Genomic DNA, 25,597 nt, shown 5'->3' on the forward strand with positions numbered 1-25,597 from the left:
CCTGAAATTTAGGATCATGATCCTCACTCAAAGATCTTGAATATATGAAACAAAAGGAATGATTTAAAAGGAAATGCAGATTTCTAGCTAAAAAAAACAACAATATTGTCTGTTCATTTCTCCAGTCAGCACTCAGCTGTAGCTGAGTCACTGCAAGACTGAGAGACGGCAGTAACTGAGCAAAGCCATCATGAATGACTGCTGAACTGGGCCACCTCTTGGATTTGGTTGCAAAAATGTCACACTTAAAACAGTACCCACATGGCACAAGCATAATGTTCAATGCAGTTTCACAGGACACTACAAACTTGATATCTAAAACAACTATTGGCAATATAAGTATGATAATACACTCAGAAAGTCCTATTCATGTAGTTGTGTATGAGGATACAAGCCTCCCCCCCCCCCCCCCCCCTCTCTCTCTCTCTCTCTCTCTCTCTCTCTCTCTCTCTCTCTCTTTCGTTTGAGCCTACTTAGGACCATGGGGCTCATTTTGGCTCTTTTACATGGATCTTCTGTTTCTTCTTAGCCCACAAAGCTTTCATTTTCTGGCTGTGAGCAAGCTTCCTTTCCTTTGTCCACTTTGGTCTGTTATCTTTTATCTGGTAAGAGACACTGGGAATATCCCTTGAAGAGTGATGATCTGGAATTTGGACCTCTATGGTTTCTAGGAGATTTCAAGTTTCTCTAGGTCTGATTTCATTGGGGTGATCCATTTGTTCTTGGAGGCTGTCCTTCTATCTGTTGTGGTGAAGATCCTGCTGGTGAGACTGCTAGGGTTCATTTGGATAAAGTGTCCACAGAAAGCTGGTCACCTTTTCCTCACAGAACTGATTATGTTTTCTTGGAGATGATAAAGCTCACTGTTGTGTTTGATCCTGTAGGTACCATCCACTTCTCTTATTGGCCCTAGTATTCTCTTTGGATTTTTCACTTCTTAAGCTCTAGTTTCCTCAGTGGACCCTTCCTGTTCATTAAGAGGTATTCAGAGGAGTATAATATGGAGTGCCTTACTAGTGAGTGGTAATGTTAGAATTTAAGGTTATTGGAGAGGTACTTGGAGATGTAAATGCTGTTGCAGGTGTGGTAGACTCTCTCCATACTGAAACATCTGGTATCTACTGGCATATTCTCACTCATTTGCTGAAATCCTTTCTCCTAAATACTTGACTGCAGGGGCTTTACAAATAGTGGTGCCTTCTAATGGCACTGCAGATGGGGCTCCCTTTATGTTAGTCATGAACTGTTTTTTGTATACTGATCCTCAGACTGGTCTTAGCTGCTATGCTGTAGAGGCTCTGTAGTTGGTGAGTAGCCTCCTCCATCTTGTTTGCTAACATGATAAGCTCATATGAAAAGGCTAGGCAGGGTACACTGAGGTTATCTTTCCTGTATCCAGTCTTAATTCCACTTCCCAATGGTAGTGTGCAAGTCCACTCACTGACAATCTTCTCTGGTATGCAATTGAAAAGTATGCAGGAGAGGCCATTTCCTCGTCTAACTCCCATTTGAATGGTGGAACTCTCAGAAATTTCACCTCTAAATTTGACTTTGGAGGCAGTGTTCCTGAACTACATCTACACTGCTGGCCACCGCAAATGCAAGACCAAGAAAGACAAGAGGTGGCACAACAAGATTTATTTTGTAGATAACATGTTGACCAAGTATCAAATGATTACGTTTACAGACGTCTGTGACATGTGGTTCCTGCCAGAATCAGTAGCCAGAGTAGCCACCATTGTTGGAGATCACCGCTGCCACACGTCTCGGCATTGAGTCAAAGAGACGTTGGATGTGTTCCTGGGGTACAGCAGCCCAAGCAGCTTCCACACGTTGCCAAAGATCATCTGGTGTGGCAGCTGGGGATGTAATCTGGGTCACTCGTTGAGCAACCATGGACCACGTTTTCTATCGGCGAAAGATCCGGAGAGCGAGCCGGCCAGGGAAGCAATTCAATCTGGTTATTGACGAAGAACCTTTGGACAATGCGTGCCACGTGTGGTCGCGCATTATCCTGTTGAAATATGGCTGTGGCCGAGCCCTGAAGGTAAGGATGGACAACTGGCTCCAGCATCTCGGATATGTTGTGTCGGCTATTTAAAGAACCGGCAATGCGTAGTAGAGGTGTGCGAGAGTAATATCCAATACCACCCCTTACCATAATACCCGGTGCAAGACCAGTGTGGCGGTGCATAATGCAGCTGTCCGGCATCCTCTCTCCACGGTGTCTCCACACTCGAATCCGACCATCGTGGTGCTGCAGACAGAAGCGTGCCTCATCAGTAAAGACAACGTCATTACATTCTGCCGTCCACATCCGTCTGTCATCACACCATTGGCGACGGAGACGTCTGTGGTTCTGCATCAATGGTAGACGAAGCAATGGACGTCTTGCGGACAGACCACTCTGCTGGAAACGGTGTCGAATGGTACACGCAGACACTGGATGATGCGTTACTGACGCAATGTGCTGTGCTATGGTTTGGGATGTCACTGAGCGATCCACCACTGCCATGCACACAATTTGCGTATCAGCACGTGCAGTGGTGCATCGAGGTGAATGCGATCGACCACATCGGTCCGTCGTACCCTCCTGCATCCAACGGTCACATATCCGCATTACAGTTGTTTGGTTTCGTCCAACACGACTAGCGATTTCTCTGTATGATAATCCACAATCTCGGTAATCCACTATCCTTCCTCTGTCGAACTCGGATACTTGATCAAACGATGTTCGCTGTTGTCTACGAGGCATAACTGATCGTCTTGTGAAACAACCACAAGGTAAACACACCTGCCGAACGTACACTCGTCGAAATCGCCATGCCTTAAATGGCGCTATGAGGTGGCGCCACAGGCGCGTGTGATGTGGATCTGCGCTGAAATTCTAATCAGTTGCATATCTCATCGCTGCAAACCCATGGTGTAAATTTCACTTGATTTGGATGCTTCCTTCAGGGTGTTGCATTTACGGTGGCCAGCAGTGTATATCTACATACATAACCCGCAACTCACCATACAGTGGTCTTCTCATCTAGCCCAGTTCTCACAGGGTGGAGATCAGTGTGTGTGTGTGCGTGTGTGTGTGTGTGTGTGTGTGTCTATCGAATCATATGACTTTTGAAAGTCCACTACGGTGACTAACCAGGGATGTCCACTGCAATTCTTGTATGTAAGAATGGACATTAGGTTTTGTATATGCTGTGTGTATGATCTATTAGCCTACTAGCTTGAAAGCCAGTCTGATACTCACCAAGTTGGGAGTCAAGTTGGTTGGTGACTAGTTAGCAGGACTCTACAAAAATCTTGTATGTAACAGATATAAGACATATGCTTCTGTAATTGTCATGGTCAATCTTCTTGTAAAGAGGATGAATCACAGTTGAGTTCCATCCTTTTGGTAAAGTCTCTATTACCTATATGTCCTGTATTATCTGGTGGATGCTCTGTAAAAATTGTTCACCTGTATGTTTCCACATCTCTGATACTATGTCATCTTCACCTGAGGCATTTTTCTTGATGCTCTTGATAATCTCCTCTATTTCTTCCCCAGTTGGTGGTATGGAGTCTGGATTCGTAGACTGGGGCACATGGAAGTTAAGTCTCCTTTTAGGTTCCTCTGTACTGTAGAGCTTTTGAAACTACCCTGCAAGAGTACTGGTGAAGCCTTTATAGTTTAAATGAAGCTTCCCATCAGGTCCAGGAAGCTGAAGAGTGGGACTGTGTATGGCATGCTCTGCTTCTTGAGTTACCTATACAGGTCTCTTGAATTGTTCTTCCTGAAGTTTTCTGCTGCCTGTTGTCTCACTGACCTGATGTAGTTTCTCTTGGTATTGCAGAAAATGTCCGCAGTTATTTTTCTGTATGTTAAAAAGGCCTGGCAGTTGTGCTCATCTTTATACTGGTTCCACTCGATCCATGCTCTGCACCTTTCATCTGTGGCGTAGTCACACTCTATGGTTCACCAAGGATGGTTAACTCTGTTGGATGAGGCAGGGATAGCTTCTTTTGAGACACCCAGCAGAGCTTTTTGTAAGCTGGGCCACCCTTGTTTTTGTAGATTTTTTTCTTTGGGTGATCTGGAAGGTGCAGTCCTCATTGTACAGTCATAGGATGTTGAACTTTGGTATCTCAGAGCTCTTTGTAATGTTGAGTGAACTCTTTAAGAATTGTACAGTGGTCTGTACAAGGGAGAAGTAATGGGCAGAGTGTAGGTTAGCTCCTCTACATTGTACAATCATACTTTTCAAGATCAAATAATACTTGTAATAGATGTTTCCTGATTCCTGAGTGTAGTATCACTGCCACAGATACTACTACAACGTGGCGCCAACGCAAGGTTAACAGCCCGTCGTTTGCCGAGTATAGTGCACTCTAGCAGGCTGTGCAGCTCTGTTTGCATTGATTCTCTGAGGAGGGCCCATCACTCTTAGTCCCTGAGAATATGTTGTATTAGTTATAACCGTAGCTGCAGTCCTACAAACTACTGAAGATAAGTAATTTTCATTGTAATATGTGTTTCTTGAATAATAATCCTTCTCTCTAACAGTGTGCCATACTACATATTATTGCAACCTGGACTCCTTCAGCTCCTATCAACTCGGCCTCCTACTTATTTGCATTTAGTAACGAGCTGAAAACACCCACGTGTTTTGTGCCTCTAAACACTGAGACACAATACTGAGTACAGAAGTCTGCTGGATCACCACTTACAGCATAGTTAGACTACAAAATGTCTTTTGTTATCTTCTGAATAATAACTGCAACTAAGAAACTGTTTGGAATCTATAACACAGTCAAAGTGGAACATGATGGTCCACTCAAGATGTTTCCTTCGCAGCTTTTAGCACAGCAATACAGAAACCTTGCATACATATAGCCTTGCCATCTTTCAGTGGCAGAATTAAAACTGCTTCTTTGCCATGACTATGAAAATTACACTATCTTTACATTAACTTAAAAATATCAATGGGAGATACCTTAGCATTCCCTGTAAAATGCCACAAAACATTATAAAACACTATATTATCAAAAGTATCCAGACACTTGGCTGAAAATGACTTACAAGTTTGTGGCGCTCTCCATTGGTAATGCTGGAATTCAATATGGTGCTAGCCCATCCTTAGCCTTCATGATAGCTTCCACTCTCTCAGGCATAGGTTCAATCAGATGCTGGAAGGTTTCTTAGGGAATGGCAGCCCATTCTTCATGGAGTGCTGCACTGAGGAGAGGTATCAATGTTGGTCGGTGAGGTCTGGCATGTAGTCAGCATTCCAAAACATCCCACAGGTATTCTATAGGATTCGGGTCAGGACTCTGTGCAGGCCAGTCAATTACAGGGCTCTTATTGTCTTGTAACCACTCTGTCACAGGCCGTGCATTATGAACAGGTGCTCGATCGTGTTGAAAGATACAATCGTCCTCCCCGAATTGCTCTTCAACAGTGGGAAGCAAGAAGGTGCTTAAAACATCAATGTAGGCCTGTGATGTGATAGTGCCATGCAAAACAACAAGTGGTACAAGTCCCCCCCATGAAAAACACGACCATACCATAACACGACCGCCTCCGAATTTTGCTGCTGGCACTACACACGCTGTCAGATGACGTTCACAGGGCATTCGCCATACCCACCCCGACATCGGATCGCAATATAGTGTACCGTGATTCATCACTCCACACAACATTTTTCCGCTCCTCAATCGTCCAATGTTTATGCTCCTTACACCAAGCGAGGTGTCGTTTGGCATTTATCGGTATGATGTGTGGCTTATGAGCAGCCGCTTGACCATGAAATCTATGTTGTCTCACCTCCCACCTATCTGTCATAATACTTTCAGTGTATCCTGATGCAGTTCGGAATTCCTGTGTGATGGTCTGGATAGATGTCTACCTATTACACATTACAATCCTCTCCAACTGTTGGCGGCCTCTGCCAGTCAACAGACGAAGTCAGCCTGTATGCTTTTGTGCTGTATGTGTCCCTTTACATTTCCACTTCACTATCACATCAGAAACAATGGACCTAGGGATGTTCAGATGTTCAAAAATGTGGAAATCTCACGTACAGACATATGACACAAGTGACACCCAATCACCTGACCACGTACGAAGTCCGTGAATTCCGCGGTGTGCCCCATTCTGCTCTCTCACAATGTCTAACAACTACTGAGGTCAGTGATATGGAGTACCTGGCAGTAGGAGTCAGCAAAATGCACCTAATATGTAAAAAGTGTGTTTTTGGGGATGTCCAGATACTTTTGATCACATAGTGTAGATCTTATTAAAACCGTACATTGCCATATGCTATGGACTATGTAGAATCAAGAGACCATGTGGAAAATGAGTTGCTGTAGAATCATCATGACAAGAAAAGAAATCTAAAGCCTCTTTCTCTGTTCTCAGTTAATTGCAATGGAATGGCATACTAGCTATCTGCAGTGACACTGTACCACTGCCTAGACAATATCTTCTTGATCCCACCTGGAGACTACCATGTAACAGAAGATTTGGTGGAAAGTTTATTGAGTTCAGGAATTCCTGCCAGAAATTTGTCTTGCTCTTCTTATTATTACAAAGGAATTTTGGTCCCACTATTGAGAGGCTCTCTACAGTTGATTAGTTCTTAAACCTCCGTAGTGTCAATTACAAAGCCACACTTCTCAATTATATGAACTGTGCTGATGACATTGACATGGATGAATCACCTGCATGTTCAGTCAGTACCCAAAGATAAGCATTTGGCTGCACACCAACCAATATCCCTTGTTGAGGGTCCTTTCATTTTGGAAACTGCTCTGCCTAAAAAATGAAGCAAGATTTGGAAGTGGCCACTCAGAATAGTGGCTTGTATAGGCCTTACTGCACAATGCCTACAAAGCCAGGAGAGCAGAACAAAACCCAGCAAGGTTGAAGTACAATTCAGATAATGAGGCTCTCAAGAACTTAATCCCTGGGGCAAATTATTGCCCCTCTTCCTTTTCACAGACACAGATTACATATCATAGAAAAACTTCAGATTCACAATGAAGTCACTGGAACATCTGATTAGTTTTGTATTTAGCAAGATGGATAGCAAAAGGAATAAAGAGAAGAGTAAAAATAGCATGAAGTGCTTCTGGTAAAATATACTGGGTTTTCAAAACTAAGCTTCCAATTTTCTAAAAAGTAAAGATTATGGTCAGTGTGTGTAATCATTTTTGAATTACAACAATAAGGAACAGACTTTTAATGAGAAAAACCATTCCAAATCTGAGGGTTTCTCGGCAAGCAATGAGGTATGTTAGGAATAATTAGATGAGACAAAACAAAAAACAAAATGAATGGCTCAGGGAACAGACTGTACTGAAAAATGTAGTTATGAGTGCAACGAAAATGAGGTTTGAGGTGAGTGGGTCATGTAGCCAAGTGAAGTGATAGTAGAGCGACCAAGGAAGTACAGAGTTGAATTCCAAGAGCTAAGAACGCACTGAAATGACAGCCTAATGGAAGATGGGTAGATGACCTTAGAAATGCATGAGCAACATGGACGCCTACAGCTAAAAGTTATAATCCATCGAAAACTGCAGAGGAAGTTTTTATCCGGGAGTGGGCATGTTGGGAACAACTAGGGGAGACAATAAAAATTATTTTAAATAAATTCAGTAACTCTGTAATTGTGTAAGGATCAGTAGTGAGTGAAAGAAGCAAGGAAGGGCAGCTATCATTAATGAAGAAAACTACTGGAGGTTGTCCTATCTGAAGAGATAACATTAACTTAGGACATGGGCACTTGAATATTTAAAATAAACAAAAAATTAAAAAAAAAACATTTGGGTAACATGCCTTGAAGCTCTAAACACTTTTGAAACTACATCTTATTTAAAAGCCACATATCAGCGTTATAAATCATTGTGGTAATCTTACTGCTAGCTCATTATCAATCATGTGATAAACTACAATAAAGGTTCACGGCATTTGTGTACACACATTTTGACAGTATCATTCTACAAAACTAAGAGTTACAACCAGATCATTCATATTTTACATGACATTCAATCTGGGCATGCCATACAGCATCATATGACATACTATTCCATTACCAGTACCATACTAAATGTACAGTCAATATTTTGATGATGCGTGTGTCTTTCAAGATTATATTATGAGTGCACAATGCCAAAACTCAAAAACGCATTCCTCCAAGAGACAGGCATCCACTAAATGGAATGGCCTGCAGTATCTGATGGCATGAACCCAAACTGATCATGCTTTGGAGCAGCTGAAACTTGCAGTGCATTATTGCAGGAACTGACCTCACATAATGGATATCCTCGGGACATTCACTACCAAATAGTGAAACAGGCTCGTGCATCATTGCCTCACCCACTCTCTGGTAAGCCCAAGAATGTGAGACCATATAGGAGGAGCAACATGGCATTGAATGTTACCCAGTAGTGATTTGGATTTTACAAATGGCAAAAAATGTGCACCTTTGGACAAACTACCTTATTTTAGTTACAGTTTTACTTTTATCTGGCGGTTACTTTTTAATTTAGTTTCTTAAGGCCTATAGCTCTGCTATCTGCTCCCCACAAACCTAAAGCTGAACACATTCACTGATATGCTAGTGGCAAAAAAGTGTTTTTTAGCAGTTTATATAGTAACAACAGATTTATAGTGAGTGTGACCCACAAGTTAAAACATGGATTACACCAGGAATGCTGTTCATATTATATTCTCTGGTCAAATCTACCACCCATCTGAGTGACAATTACACACATCATGAACAAGCATATCGTCAGGCCACAGCACAAAGTAGCATTCAGCGAAATGCCAGGCAACAACATATGAGAATGCTAAATCCAGTATCACTATAAGCTACAGAGCACAATCACTAACATGAAAGCAGGACTAATACTGTTGTGTGTTCAAAAGACAAGGAAGGTCTCTTGGATTGATAAGAAGTGGTACGTGTTAGCACACACTGATGGCAAGTCATCAAATGACCATGAAACAGTTGATCACTTGTGATGTCAGGTAGATGGCAAGTCATCAAAATTAATATGGGGTAATTGATCCTTTGTGCTGGTGGATATAGTTCAGACCTTATACTGTCATATAAGGTATATTTAAATGAAACAAAACAGAAGCCAGGTATTTACACCATCACCCCACACAGGGACCTCATTGTGTCCAGAGGATTCTTCAGAAGAAAAAATTTCTTTAATTATAGCTAGAAAATTAAGACTGTTCGCTGGAATGAGTTTCTTATCGACAAACAAAAAGCCAGAACAATCTGAAGTACCCCCAAAAACGCATACTGATATGCTCATAATCACATTTGTATAATTTATTATTGACTGTAACACTTGTGATGAAGTTCATATAATCAAATAAGTGAGTGAATGTTTGGAAAAAAATTATAGTCTAATTTTATTTTACCAATCTAGTAAGGATCTACAGAAAGAATACATTTAAAATTTATACTATTAGTTGAAGTACTTCAGGTTTTTCTTCTTGTCATATATTCAAGCACCAATATATACTGAGAATTTCTCATTAAAGTATTTCCTAAGTCAATAAAAATCATACCCATTTAGTGTCTGAACATACCCATATATCTGTGCGCTCATCCACCATACAATAGCTCTCAACATTGAAAAGTTCTGGTGCCCGATACGGCATGGAGCACATTTCCCCGGCAGTGTCCTGAAGTTTCTGGGCTTCTGAACTTCCACATATTTTAATTCGGGCTGTGCTCATGGAACCTGGAACACAATCACAAACAACTTAATTAAATAAACATATGCACAGTTATTGCGACTGACACAAATGGTAATATTATCTCAGAATCATACATCAACTTCCCAGAGGAGTGTGTTCAGAAATGCTGCTTCCTTAGAAATTAAAAAGATGTGCTACACTAAAATGCTCTCCCTCACTAAGACATTAGAGAATGACTAACGGGCAGTCCAAAGTTTCACTCTGTCACCAGTTGTTGCTAACTTTTTCAAACTCTACAAATGCTCTCCTGCATACTTTGCTGGACTAACAATCTGAGGAGGAAAAGAATGACTGAGGCTGACAGATTCTATAATGAAAAATCTGACCTATAGTAGAGCATGCACTGAAATGAAACTATCTCACAGAGCACATATTTCCAAGGTTCAGATGTCGATACCTATCTTAGTCTGATGCACTGTCTGTGTACATCAGAAACTTTTAATAACAGTGCTGCTATTTTGCATACACAGAAAAGTAAATAGATAAACATGCATGTCGAATTTCTGGACATCACACAATGAAATTACTGCTCTCAACACAACTCTGCTAATAGTAACAAGAAAACTTTTATTACTTTATCAATGGAAGAAACAAACCAATAAAATAAGTGAACATACCGAGTTAGAACTGAGGCATCAAGGGATCACCAATTTAGTACTGGGGGGGGGGGGGGGGGGAAGGGGGGGGAGGCAGTGTGGAGGGTACAAATTGTAGAGGGAGACCAAGAGATGAATACACTAAGCAGATTCAGAAGGATGTAGGCTGCAGTGCGTACTGGGAGATGAAGCAGCTTGCACAGGATAGAGTAGCATGGAAAGCTGCATCAAACCAGTCTCAGGACTGAAGACCACAACAACAACAACAACAACTGAGTTCTTCAAGCAAAACAACAAAAAATGAGAATTACATGTTATTACTGCGAAAACTTTATAGCCACACTAATTAAAAGACCTATAGCCATGAGCCAGACACTGGATGTATTATGGGTTGACCTTCTGTGTTCCAAGTAAACAAAGGGCAGAAGATTAGGGTGTAATATGCTGACAATAATGAGGTCATTAGAGATGGAGCTCCAGCATGGGTTGGGGAAGGACAAGAAAGGAAACTGGCTATTTTCAAAGAAACCATTCTGGCATTAGGGAATCCACAGGAAACCTACACAGGACTTTAATTGCCTTTCTCCTGACTGCAAATACAGTATCTCACCAGTGTGCTACTTCAGTCAGTTTTTCTAAGTAGATAGGCATTGGTTCTCACTGGTGACAATTTTAAACTCTTAATTGTTTACAAAGTGCAGCAGCACATCAAAGCATCAAAACTAAATGCAGAATGATGAAACACTATAACGTGCAGTCAATATGACATCACAAATCAACTGACTTGCATGATTTTTTAGGCTTCTTTCATAAATATTACAGAAAAAGGCAATTAAAAAAAACATTGAGTAGTGATTCTCCAACAGAAAGAGGTTCCTACTCAATGGTCTGAAGATGACCACAGTAGTGGTCGAAACCGGTCACCTTGTTAAATAAATCGTGATCAAGACTGTTTTTAATAGTAATCATTGACATTAACTTGAGAATGTATTTTCTTTGAAATGTTTCACATATTTCCTGCCATGTCAGATTTGTATGTAATCTCAAGCTTTCGATGATTTCCTCTATTGCCATTGTCAGGCTGTGCTTTATTCAGTTGGGTGAATTACATCATGGAGATATAACAGTCACAGAACTTCCATATGCCACCAGAGGTTATGTTGATATTTCTATGATGGTTTTGTTAGATGGTGGATAATTCAGTTTATTTCTCTGTTGCCTTTCAGAATCAAGTGTCCATTTCCGTGCACCCCTAAGGTTACAGCCAATGTCCCAGTTAAAGCTGCTGCTGCACAGTCTGACCACAATGGTTTCTTTGATGACAGAATCCCAGCAGGTAGATACATGGTATATTTCTTCAAACATAATCCTATGTTTGTTTATGAGGGTGTGTTCAGCAACAGTAGATTTGCCAAAATAGTCATATTTAATGTGGCATCATTGCTCTGTCTAGCATTCTGAAACTGTTTGTACTGACTGACCAATGTAGCTGCTACCACAATCACATCGAATTTTATCAATTCTAGGAACACTGAAATCAAGGCTGCCTTTTACATGGGTTAGCATCGCCTTAATTTTCTTGGATGCTCAGAAAATTGATTGAATAAAGTGTCTGCACAGGACTGTCTATTTTGGTTGTTGTAGCTCTGAAGAAAGGATATCAGCAGAGCACAATAGGCAGTGCAGCATCTTTCACATGACATGGTGAATGAGATAAGGTTCCCTACAAATCATATATTAGTCAAGCCTCCCAAGTCATAATGTAAGAGGCAGAAGGAATCTGTGATTTGTGGAGAGAGAAGACATAGTTGTGCTGCACACTGACTTGGGCAAAAGCTACAGTTGTGCTTAATTCCACAGGGTATAATGATAAAGTTTCTTTACTTTTGGAAGATAGTATGAACAAAACTATTAAACACAATGCTACTTTATCACTTAACAGTAAACTGAGGATGCTATCCAACAATTCTGGTCTACCAAAAAATGTGATAAGAACTGGCAAACACAACATCCTACACTGCCAAGGCTTTGCCTAAAATCCACAAAGAAGGCATTCCATGGCAACCTGTGGTTAATGCTATAGATTCTCCAACCTACACACTGGTGAAAATATCTAATCGTGTTATTAAAGGCAATAACTGATTCTGGGGTCATCATATTACAAATGCTGAAATGTTTGTGGGCATAAATAAACCAGAATCAATTCAGGCAAAATTATGGTCAGTTTGGAGGTGGTGTGATTGCTCACAAAAATATCAATTTCTGCAGAATGCTAGGGGTGTAACACTCCTTGTGTGAAATACACTGAGGTGACAAAAGTCATGGGATACCTCCCAATATCATGACAGACCTCCTTTTGTCTGGCATAGTGCAGCAGCTCAATGTGGTATGGACTCAACAAGCCACTGGAAGCCCCTGCAGAAATAATGAACCATGCTGCCTCTATAGTTATCCATAATTGCGAAAATGTTGCTGGTGCAGAAGTTTGTGCATGAGCAGACCTATCAATTACGTCCCATAAATGTTCGATGTGATACATGTTGGCTGATGTAGGTGGCCAAACCATTCACTCAAACTGTCCTGAATGTTCTTCATACCAATCACGAACAATTGGGGTTTGGTGACATAGTGCACTGACATCTATAAAAATTCCTTCATACATGACTGCAAATGGTCTCCAAGTAGCCAAACATAACCATCTCCAGTCAATGATCTGTTCAGCTGGACCAGAGAACTCGCTCCATTCCATGTAAATACAGCCCACACCATTATGGAGCCATCACCAGGTTGCACAGTGCCTTGTTGACAGCTTGGGTCCATGGTTTTGCGAGGTCTGAGTCACACTCCAACATTACCATCAGCTCTTACCAACTGAAACTGGGACTTACACCAGGCCACAGTTTTTCAGTCTTTCCGGGAAAAACAACACTGATATTATTGTTAATATGATGGTCATACTATTGTTTTATTTTTTTAAGTGTAATGTATGATGGAAAGATGTCAATTTTGTCAGAACACATTGTGCACAAGGGTAACTGCACTCCATCTACCTACTGTCCTAACAGATATAATAGTGTGATATATAAAAGCAATTATTATATACTATATTTATATTCATGCAGATGGAACATCTTATCCTTTCATTTGTTAGCAATTACAAATGTCACACTCTAGTGCAAAATTACATCATAATTAGGAAATTTAATCAACATTAATTAACTTCAAATGTGGGGACCTACCTTAAGGAAAATTCGTGAAGATACACTGGAGGGGCAGTCTAGTTTTTTAAGAATGTTTGGCAACATTTAGGTTGTGTCCAATACAACATTATATCAACAGGTACTTTCCTGAGGTGGGACACTTTTGATCAACTTAGATCTACTGAGTAAATGGTATTCAAATTTTCCATAATAAAATGGCCTGTCAGATGTCAGGAATAGTACTGGTTTGAAGCTAGTAACAGATTCATTAGGTCTTGCAACTTTGCTAACACATCTGTAAATGTATTATGGGTGACACTGTAGCATTACAAGCAGTCTGCTCACTACATATATAAATTAATAAAAGAACTGGAGGTTTATTTCAGCATGATATGGCTGAAAAATTACTGTGATGCAGTTAGGTAAGGTAGGTACACAAACGCTGGGGTGAGCTCCATGTTGATGTGGAAAACAGGAGAAGAGGTGGGATGAAGTGCAGCGAACTGCTGGGTGGAAGCTGCCTGGAAATCCCGCAGCGGCAAAAAGGAACTTCGTCCCTGCATGGTTGTGGACACTAAGCAGTATGGTGAGATGTTCATCACAAACTCTATAATAACTTCCAAACAAGCTACAGAAAGTCTTAAGATAGCACTGAAATCACAAACAGGGACAAGTTTAATAAAATTATTACCATATTTATACAACAAATATTATTAAAGTTATTAACATTTATGTGTAAAATTTTTATAACAGCAACAACATAAGCTACACACACACTACAAACCATCTGATAGGGCTTGAAGTCAGCTATAAAATAAGTATATTTATAAGAGTGCAGGACGGACAGATCAACATAATAAATAATTTCTGAGTGATGAAGTGTTCTCCACAGAAACACAAAAGATTAGCTTCAACATGAAAAAAATATACTACTGTTTCCATTTGTTTATGATTGTTTAATAAGAAAATTTGTAAAACAATGTTTATAAGATATCAGTTTGAGTAATGTAGTGAGGAAGCAGCGAGCTGAATAAAATAGTACATTTGACTACTCCTTGCCATTCTGTTGCGTGCAAAATTTAAAATATAACTTAAAGTTGATTATCCTATAATGTTTAATTTTAATGAAGTAATATCTATCTGAAAATTGTTTATACATGTATATTATGTGTATTTGAAATATTCAAAATTGCAAAAAGCTTATATCCAATGGAATGGCGGTCAAGCTTCCAGACATCAGTAGTCACTCACATGACGAAAGAGAGAAAGAGGCAAGCAGAGCGTGCTTTATGGTCTTCTGATTTTTGTAGCTGGTTGGGTACAGTTCTTGGTAAGGTTGAGTAGCCAATTTAATACTTAATCATTTTGTTGTATATCAGCTTGCAATTTAGAGAATATTTGAACAGTGAGTGCTAGTATAGCTAACATGCGCAACTTTAGCACATGGGACTCAGAGTTCAAGTCTTGCATCCAGCAGGCAGTATTTTTTTTTCACTGCGATAAACAAGTGTGTGTTTACATTGAGATAAGATTTATTATATTATTTTCTTTACTGGTCTCCACTGGTTCACTGCAAACTACAGTAGATCAAAAACCAACTGTATTGCATCACAGGTAAATGAGTATAAGATTCTAAATTTCATGGTTACCAGTAAACGACCTACATTTTCTTTACTAAATAATATCTGTAATCAAAAAAAGAAGGGAGGAAAGAAAACAAACACGAAATAAGAACATCTTTTGCTTGATTACAAGGTGGACAGTAATTTTGTAACTTCTACATTTACAACAGATCACATTTACACAAGGCATTTGAAATTTGCACTATTGTGCACCATTGTGCAACAGAGGATCAACAATCCCACTGCATGTGTGGCAAGGTATGTCAATGGGGACATCACATTTTCAACATCTGTCATCTACTTTTGTGGTAGTCCCCGATATTTGGACCCCATGTGTCTTATATTAAATTACTTGTTGCAGTAGCTTCTTTGTTGTTTCAGGATTTTTTAAATGTTAGTAAGAATCACCCTGTATAGACTTTGATGAATTTGTCAAGCATTAGGAATTTATTCAGTTTAGTTGATTCTGATGCAATGCACAATCCATTTGCCTCATATTAGTCATTGCATGCAAACATTCTGCTTGCTCTGCTAGGTCATTATTTGATATGTCATTATTTCATATTACATTTAGATAAATATTAACATTTTCATTTATATGCTTTTATCTATCATCCAGTGACAGTTCTTTAGGATGGCCATGTAATTGATTGATGTTTCAAGGGCCACAATTCAACAGAGCACAACAGAGTCTCTGTGTCAGCAAATGAGATGTAAACAGGTTGTGTACTCGCCCACTGGTGGTTGGGTAGCAGAAATCTCTTAATATTTACCTGTTACCTTAAATCCCCAGCTGTTTGTCTTGACCATGAGTAATCAGTTGTAGTCTGCTCGGTTGTACAACTAGCTTGCTCTAGCTGCATATAAGTGTTCATTTTAAGGGAAATTTGTTTATACTCATGACGAAGTGAAATAAAAAATGAACTTGGAGATACACAGAATGGTCTAAGAAACAAAATACACACATCATACAGTTATTATTAAATTATCCTGCAGTTTTGATTCCTCAATTTAATGGTAAGTGGGGAGGTGGCAAATACTGTCATCAATTAACACAGAAACTTCACAGTAACAAATTAACCAACCCTTTGATTAAAATTCGCCTCTTTGTTATATTCAAACAGTATGTATTATCAGTTTAAGTATTACAGGCATCTGAATAAAACATTTCCTCTACTCATGGTCTTCCCATCATGACGAGGAGGACAAGATGGAAAATGTAGGTTTTGGCAATAGTAGTGTCTTCTCTACACTCTTGCCGATTCAATATGTCAGAGAACTGATGTTTTTGACTCTGAAATTCTTATTAGTAGAAGGTGGGAACATTTATCAGGACCAGATTTCTTTTTCTGTGCAGGGGGGGGGGGGGGGGGGAGGGGGAGGGATAGATAGAATTTTGGAAAGGATATTTCTTATTTCTGGGGCATGATTAAAAATTGTTGAAGTCACTGCAGCAGATGTGATACAGTTCTTACAAGCACCTATGCCTATATTATACACGTTCCAGGACAGAAACAGCTGAAAAAGCTGAACCAGATCCTTGTGAAGGGATCACACTACCATTAAGTTTGCCCTAAAATGAATAGTGTCCTCCCAAAAACCCTTCCCACCCCTCTCAATATTGTAATCCATCACCTGGTTCAGCCTGCCTAAAATCCTGATCCATATTTTGCCACTCCTACTCACAGTTGCCTGATAAATGGATCATGTGTGTTAAACTCTTATGCACTAGATCTGGCCCATGCATCCCTCCAGAGCATTAGATTCCAGTCCTGGCATTGGCACACCATATATACTAGCCTACCTGTGAAGGCTACCACATATACAACCATATATACAAGCCTACCTGTGAAAGCATCCAAGTTATCTTCACTGTCATAACTATGTGGATGTGATTTTTTATGCTTTCTTACCAAAATGGATAATTTTCAAAGTTCTGAGTTTGCAGACAAGTAAATGTCTATTTTCCTGCTAGCCATCTTTGACTTCACACTCTCTCTAGACCTTGCCCCTTGTTCATTCGTCCTAACAGCTATGTCTGAGATAACTACTTACCTCAATACTCAATTAAGCTGCAGTGCCAAAGGAACTAAAGCTCCCCCCCCCCCCCCACTCTCTCTCTCTCTCTCTCTCTCTCTCTCTCTCTCTCTCTCTCTCTCTCTCTCTCTGTGTGTGTGTGTGTGTGTGTGTGTGAGAGAGAGAGAGAGAGAGAGAGAGCACATACATGGCACATTTGTGTGCGGTGATAAATTGTGAATGGCTGTCTGTACTCATAAGTTCCACCCAGGTTTTATTTTTTAGTATTCTAGACTTAAATTCTGACCAATCAACTTCCACTCAGCTACCATAAACAGCTTCCCCATCCATCAATTATTCGCATCACGCACCAAGCATTCTGAGGACTCCAAGCACAACACTGTTTTCATACTGTGAGTGCCTTAGTATGATATGCATTACACTATGCACCAGAAGAACATAATTGACAGTAGTATGCAGGGTGCAGATATAAACAAAACTACTGGTGTGGCTCATTACATTACCTTACAGAAATGGTCTTTCAGAATTTAGCTTACTGATGAGTGATTGTACGTGTAACTAACTATAAAAACATGCTTTGCTACATTCTCCAGCTTCTAAATCAACAGCCACATATAGTATACTGCAAGCCACCATATGGTGCATGGCAGGGGGTACTTTTTACCACTAAAACCATTTCTTCTCCTGTTCTTCGTGCAAATGGAGCAAGGGAAAAATAACCATCTATACGCCTCAATACAAGCCATAATTCTCTTATCTTGTCTTCCCAGTCCCTACACAAAACGTGCATTGGCATCAATAGCATTGTTCTGCAGTCAGCTGCATATGACAGTTCTCTAAATTTCCTCAATAGTATTTCATCAAAAGAATATTGTCTTACCTCCACAGATTCCCATTTGAGTTCATTAAGCATCTCCATGATATTCACATGTTGATCAAACTACTGGCAACAAATCTAGCAGCCTGCCTCTGAATTGGCTGGATGTGATCCTTTAATCTGACCTGATGGGGATCCCAAACACTCAAGCAGTACTCAAGAATTGGTCACACTAGTGTTCTACACATGGTCTCCTTCACAGATGAGCTACACTTTCCTAAAACCTCCCAATAAATTGAAGTCAACTACTACTGTCCTTACATGCTTGTTCCATTTCATATCGCTTTGCAACATTATGACCAGACATTTAATTGATGCAACTGTGTCAAGCAGCACACTACTAATACCTTAAGCAAACATAACAGGGTTTTTTTTCCTACTCATCTGCATTAACTTACATTTTTCTACATTTACAGCAACACTAAAAAGGAATTCTGTCCAAGTCATCCTGTATTCTTCTACAATAAGTCATTCAGCATTCTTCTACAAACACTCAACAATGATATTTTCCTGTATACTACAGCGTCACCAGGTAACAGTCGCAGACTGTTGCTTACGCTATCCATCAGATCATTTATCTATAAGGGACAGTCAAACAAAAAAAAGAGACAGACGGAAAAAAGTAAGTAAATTATTTATTATTTCAATAGTAATTGTCACAGCTGTTAGTACATTTATCACACTGAGATAAAATGTTCAATGCATTCCTGGAAAAATATCTGCAGTGGCTAACAGAACCATTATTGTACCCAGGTGTGAAACTCTTTGCCTGAAGCACCTCAATAGCCACGAATGTCTTTCTTCAGGGCTCCAAAAATATGGAAAACACATGGAGAGCATTCAGGACAACCTGCCAATAAAATGCCTGTCCACATCTTGCCAAAGTTGTTTTGATTACACTGCAGAAGTTTTGTTGGGAAGCCATCACACATCCTCCATATACTCCCAATCTCTTCCCATGTGATTTCATATTTTTGCAGTCCTGAAGAAAGACATTCGTGGCCATCAATTTGCTACAGATAAAGAGGTGCATGGCTGGGTACAATCATGGTTCTGTAGGCAAACACAAACATTTTTTCATGAAGGTGACCATCTTGTCTCACAGTGAGGTAAACATATTAACAGCCATGGTGCTTACTTTTGAAATAATAAACAGTATGATTAATTTTTTCCACCTGTCGCATTTTCATTTGACTGTCCCTTATACACTCCTGGAAATGGAAAAAAGAACACATTGACACCGGTGTGTCAGACCCACCATACTTGCTCCGGACACTGCGAGAGGGCTGTACAAGCAATGATCACACGCACGGCACAGCGGACACACCAGGAACCGCGGTGTTGGCCGTCGAATGGCGCTAGCTGCGCAGCATTTGTGCACCGCCGCCGTCAGTGTCAGCCAGTTTGCCGTGGCATACGGAGCTCCATCGCAGTCTTTAACACTGGTAGCATGCCGCGACAGCGTGGACGTGAACCGTATGTGCAGTTGACGGACTTTGAGCGAGGGCGTATAGTGGGCATGCGGGAGGCCGGGTGGACGTACCGCCGAATTGCTCAACACGTGGGGCGTGAGGTCTCCACAGTACATCGATGTTGTCGCCAGTGGTCGGCGGAAGGTGCACGTGCCCGTCAACCTGGGACCGGACCGCAGCGACGCACGGATGCACGCCAAGACCGTAGGATCCTACGCAGTGCCGTAGGGGACCGCACCGCCACTTCCCAGCAAATTAGGGACACTGTTGCTCCTGGGGTATCGGCGAGGACCATTCGCAACCGTCTCCATGAAGCTGGGCTACGGTCCCGCACACCGTTAGGCCGTCTTCCGCTCACGCCCCAACATCGTGCAGCCCGCCTCCAGTGGTGTCGCGACAGGCGTGAATGGAGGGACGAATGGAGACGTGTCGTCTTCAGCGATGAGAGTCGCTTCTGCCTTGGTGCCAATGATGGTCGTATGCGTGTTTGGCGCCGTGCAGGTGAGCGCCACAATCAGGACTGCATACGACCGAGGCACACAGGGCCAACACCCGGCATCATGGTGTGGGGAGCGATCTCCTACACTGGCCGTACACCACTGGTGATCGTCGAGGGGACACTGAATAGTGCACGGTACATCCAAACCGTCATCGAACCCATCGTTCTACCATTCCTAGACCGGCAAGGGAACTTGCTGTTCCAACAGGACAATGCACGTCCGCATGTATCCCGTGCCACCCAACGTGCTCTAGAAGGTGTAAGTCAACTACCCTGGCCAGCAAGATCTCCGGATCTGTCCCCCATTGAGCATGTTTGGGACTGGATGAAGCGTCGTCTCACGCGGTCTGCATGTCCAGCACGAACGCTGGTCCAACTGAGGCGCCAGGTGGAAATGGCATGGCAAGCCGTTCCACAGGACTACATCCAGCATCTCTACGATCATCTCCATGGGAGAATAGCAGCCTGCATTGCTGCAAAAGGTGGATATACACTGTACTAGTGCCGACATTGTGCATGCTCTGTTGCCTGTGTCTATGTGCCTGTGGTTCTGTCAGTGTGATCATGTGATGTATCTGACCCCAGGAATGTGTCAATAAAGTTTCCCCTTCCTGGGACAATGAATTCACGGTGTTCTTATTTCAATTTCCAGGAGTGTATAAAGAGACCAAGAGCAGTCCTATAACACTTCCCTGGGGCATTCATGGTGAGGCCCTTGTCTCTGATGTACACTCGTCATCGAGGAGAATGTACTAGGTTTTATTACTTAATAATAATAAGTCTTCATGTCACTTGCATATCTGGGAATCTGTTCGGTATGCTCAGATTTTCAGTAACAGTCTGCAGCAGGGCATCGTGTTAAATGATCTCCAGAAATCTAGGAATATGGAATATGCCTATTGCCCTTCATCTGTGGTTTGTAGGATATCATGTGGGAAGAGGACAAGCTGACTTTCACATGAGTGATATTTTGTAAATCTGTGCTTACTAGAGGGCAGAAGCTTTTCTGTCTCAAGGAAATTCATTATATTATATTCTATCTTTCTTCTTATTATTGTCAAAAACTTATTTGGACAACTAGAAAGGACAGACTTATGACAAATTAAGTTCTTTCATCATTTTTATTTTTATTTCCACCAAATTTTTCAAAGTTACTGAAACGTTGCTCATAATTTAATGATGAATTGAGCATAGATTTACTTCAAATGCATAATTTGTCATTGTAGAAAACTATGCTTACAAGGATGTCCATTAATGCACAACTGAATCAGAGATAGATGCTGTGTTGGAGAGAGAGTACTCCTAAAACTAGGTAATGGCCATCAGACTACAATGAAGAGCAGGCTCAGCAACATTTTATGTATCAGTTAATTTGTTTGCAACCAGATTGTGGGTGCCAGAGGTTGTCCAAGCCCTGGGCTTTTCATCTGCCACTAGTGTGTCACTGGTGTCATCTGAGTGAAAAAGGATGCTAAATGCCACTAAATTAGGTGTGCGTAATTTAGTTACTCTGCTAACACCCACCCTCAAAAATAGTTCAAATGGCTCTGAGCATTATGGGATTTAACATTGGAGGCCATCAGTGCCCTACAACTTAGAACTACTTAAACCTAACTAACCTAAGGCCATCACACACATCCATGCCCAAGGCAGGATTCGAACCTGCGACCATGGCAGTCGGGTGGTTCTGGACTGAAGTGCCTAGAACCACTCAGCCACCGTGGCCGGCAACCCACCCTCATTTTATACACAATTCAAAGAAACCCTCACCACAAACGGGTAACTGATGTGGGCAAATGTGTTGATAATACGTGATGCCATCAACTGTCACTGACTGTAAAAGTAGATAAATGGACCACAGTGCAGCAATCTAGATGTCATCCCAATGCTGGACATTTTTATTTATTTAGTTTGTTCATTCTTCACAATTACAGCCTATCATCTTGAAAGCTAACAAATATTTTACTTCATCATTCTACTGTTCCTTACTAGCTTGCAGAAAACTTCATTTCCAAGTATCTCGATACTGATGTTGTTTTTAGTGCAGGGATGAAATTTTCTGAGATTATCAGACAAATAATACCGTCAAAATATTGCATTGGTACAATGCTGTTATTTGCTGATAACCTCAGAAGATGTCATAATTGAAACTTGACAAGGAAGACTGCATTTGCATGTTATGTAAACAATACTATTGCTCGTAATTATACGAGGTGCATTCAAGTTCTAAGGCCTCCGATTTTTTTTCTCCGGACTGGAAAGAGATAGAAACATGCGCATTGTTTTAAAATGAGGCCGCATTCATTGTCAATACGTCCCAGAGATGGCAGCACCGTACGGCAGATGGAATTTACCACCAGCGGCGAGAATGAGAACTGTTTTAAATACTTCAAATGGCGACGTTTTCCTCACTTGAACAGCGAGCAAACATTCGTTTTCTGAATTTGCGTGGTGTGAAACCAATTGAAATTCATCGACAGTTGAAGGAGACATGTGGTGATGGAGTTATGGCTGTCTCGAAAGTGCGTTCGTGGGTGCGACAGTTTAATGAAGGCAGAACATCGTGTGACAACAAACCGAAACAACCTCGGGCTCGCACAAGCCGGTCTGACGACATGATCGAGAAAGTGGAAAGAATTGTTTTGGGGGATCGCCGACTGACTGTTGAACAGATCGCCTCCAGAGTTGGCATTTCTGTGGGTTCTGTGCACACAATCCTGCATGACGACCTGAAAATGCGAAAAGTGTCATCCAGGTGGGTGCCACGAATGCTGACGGACGACCACAAGGCTGCCCGTGTGGCATGTTGCCAAGCAATGTTGATGCGCAACGACAGCATGAATGGGACTTTCTTTTCGTCGGTTGTGACAATGGATGAGACGTGGATGCCATTTTTCAATCCAGAAACAAAGCGCCAGTCAGCTCAATGGAAGCACACAGATTCACCGCCACCAAAAAAATTTCGGGTAACCGCCAGTGCTGAAAAAATGATGGTGTCCATGTTCTGGGACAGCGAGGGCGTAATCCTTACCCATTGCATTCCAAAGGGCACTACGGTAACAGGTGCATCCTACGAAAATGTTTTGAAGAACAAAGTCCTTCCTGGACTGCAACAAAAACGTCCGGGAAGGGCTGCGCGTGTGCTGTTTCACCATGACAACGCACCCGCACATCGAGCTAATGTTACGCAACAGTTTCTTCGTGATAACAACTTTGAAGTGATTCTTCATGCTCCCTACTCACCTGACCTGGCTCCTAGTGACTTTTGGCTTTTTCCAACAATGAAAGACACTCTCCGTGGCCGCACATTCACCAGCCGTGCTGCTATTGCCTCAGCGATTTTCCAGTGGTCAAAACAGACTCCTAAAGAAGCCTTCGCTGCTGCCATGGAATCATGGCGTCAGCGTTGTGAAAAATGTGTACGTCTGCAGGGTGATTATGTCGAGAAGTAACGCCAGTTTCATCGATTTCGGGTGGGTAGTTAAATAGAAAAAAAATCGGAGGCCTTAGAACTTGAATGCACCTCGTACTTGAAGATTATTTTTCCCCCTGGCAGCTACTCAAGTTACAAGGAGTTTAAGAAAGATGTCTTATCTTTTGAAGAGCTACATCTTCACATAACAAAGCAAACTAGAATGCTATAATTTACTGGAGACAACATATTCCTCAACAAACTCTATATAGTAGATTTCCTGAAAACAGTTGTAAAAACATTACCTCTATATCATCCCACCCCTCTTCATGAAAAAAACAGTTTACTGAAAGTAGTGTATGTAGAGTATTCAAATAATGACCCCGCAGGACACCTCGATCCACATATAATTACATATACAAACAAATACTATGAGACTGAATGAAGAGAATAATATGTAAGACTGCACTTTTGCCATACCTAAATCCATAATAATAGGTCTGTTGCCTTCTCCAATAAGTATGTTGGCAGTCTTCAGGTCCCGATGAGCTAAAGGCTCTGGCAATGCTTCATGGAATGCCTTGACACCTTCACAAATTTGCAGGAACATTGTTAGAACATCCATGGCTGGAAGATGATCACAATTTCTACTTCGCCGCAAAAGTTCATCTGCCAGAGTTCCTCTCTGAAAAATAACAGTGATTTCCTTTGTTGTAATTGCATGTTGTAACAATAGGAAAAATAAAAAGAAAGAATACAGTTACAGGACTGATTCAAGTTCTGGAGAACACAAAAATTTAGGTTCGTTATTGGTAGGTTTGATCATCACGTGAGTGTTACAGAAATGCTTCAGGAACTCGGGTGGTAGTCTCTAGAGGAAAGGAGGCGTTCTTTTCGTGAATCGCTACTGAGGAAATTCAGAGAACCAGCATTTGAGGCTGACTGCAGTACAATTTTACTGCTGCCAACTTACATTATGCGGAAAGACCACAAAGATAAGATAAGAGAGATTAGGGCTCATACAGAGGCATATAGGCAGTCATTTTTCCCTCGTTCTGTTTGGGAGTGGAACAGGGAGACAAGATGCTAGTTGTGGTCCGAGGTACCCTCCACCATGCACCGTATGGTGGATTGCGGAGTATGAAAGAAAGAAAAATAAATAAATAAATAAATAAATAAATAAAATAAAATAAATAACACCTCCAAATACTGAAAAACTAATTTATTTTAAACTTGAGAAAAGAAATTAAAAAATAAACAAATAAGTCTATAAGGTGCTTAAGAAATCCATGTAGACCAGGTGCAGTATCTGCCGAAAGACATGGACCTGTGGCACAGAGTTCCCTTCATCGAATGCAAGATTTGACACCTGATGAAAGGTACAGATTTGATCTATCTAACATTTGAAGACTGTCGTGGAAGACTGTGGAGGTAGGCAGGTGTCAGTGGACATCTCACACCTGCAACCCCACACGTTCAGCAGGAAGAAAGGTCCGTCATGTTTGGGCCAGAATCACGTATGAATATTGCATGCATTCATTACCAGTGATGGTAATTTGAGAGCTGTGCAGCATCGAGACAGAATCCTGTGACCTATTGTCCAGCTTTCATTGGTGGGATCATCTTTTACAATGACAATTAAAGAGCATGCTGTACTTCATGAACCCCTTCCTCCAGGTGGCAGGGATCAAAGAAATGGAATGGCCTGTGGTATCTGCAGACAAGAACTGATTGAGTAAGCTTTGGACCAGCTGAAACTTGACGTGTGTCATTGCAGGAACTGTTACCATACATGGGATGACCTCAAGATAGCTGCTGTCAGAGGTTGGGATGTGCTTCAGCAGCATTGTTTTAACCAACTTGTGGACAGCAATCAAAACATGTAACAATGCACAGGTTGTAGCAACACGGGTGCTTGGGTTAGTAATATACACTCCTGGAAATGGAAAAAAGAACACATTGACACCAGTGTGTCAGACCCACCATACTTGCTCCGGACACTGCGAGAGGGATGTACAAGCAATGATCACACGCACGGCACAGCGGACACACCAGGAACCGCGGTGTTGGCCGTCGAATGGCGCTAGCTGTGCAGCATTTGTGCACCGCCGCCGTCAGT

General features: G+C 41.3%; 1 protein-coding gene across 2 annotated transcripts in view; it reads right to left on the reverse strand.

The window, feature by feature from the left end:
• The window catches only part of LOC126248679 (serine/threonine-protein kinase 16), a 122,059-nt gene that overhangs the window by 12,627 nt on the left and 83,835 nt on the right, over positions 1-25,597 (reverse strand). For both annotated transcript variants that reach the window (XM_049949945.1, XM_049949946.1), the window contains 2 exons: positions 23,959-24,163; positions 9,593-9,747 (listed from right to left, as the gene is read on the reverse strand). In XM_049949945.1, the coding sequence (XP_049805902.1) occupies positions 9,593-9,747; positions 23,959-24,163 (360 nt within the window). The remainder of the gene's footprint in view (positions 1-9,592; positions 9,748-23,958; positions 24,164-25,597) is intronic.

This window comes from Schistocerca nitens, chromosome 3 (assembly GCF_023898315.1).
Source record: "Schistocerca nitens isolate TAMUIC-IGC-003100 chromosome 3, iqSchNite1.1, whole genome shotgun sequence".
NCBI classification, from domain to species: Eukaryota; Metazoa; Arthropoda; class Insecta; order Orthoptera; family Acrididae; genus Schistocerca; species Schistocerca nitens.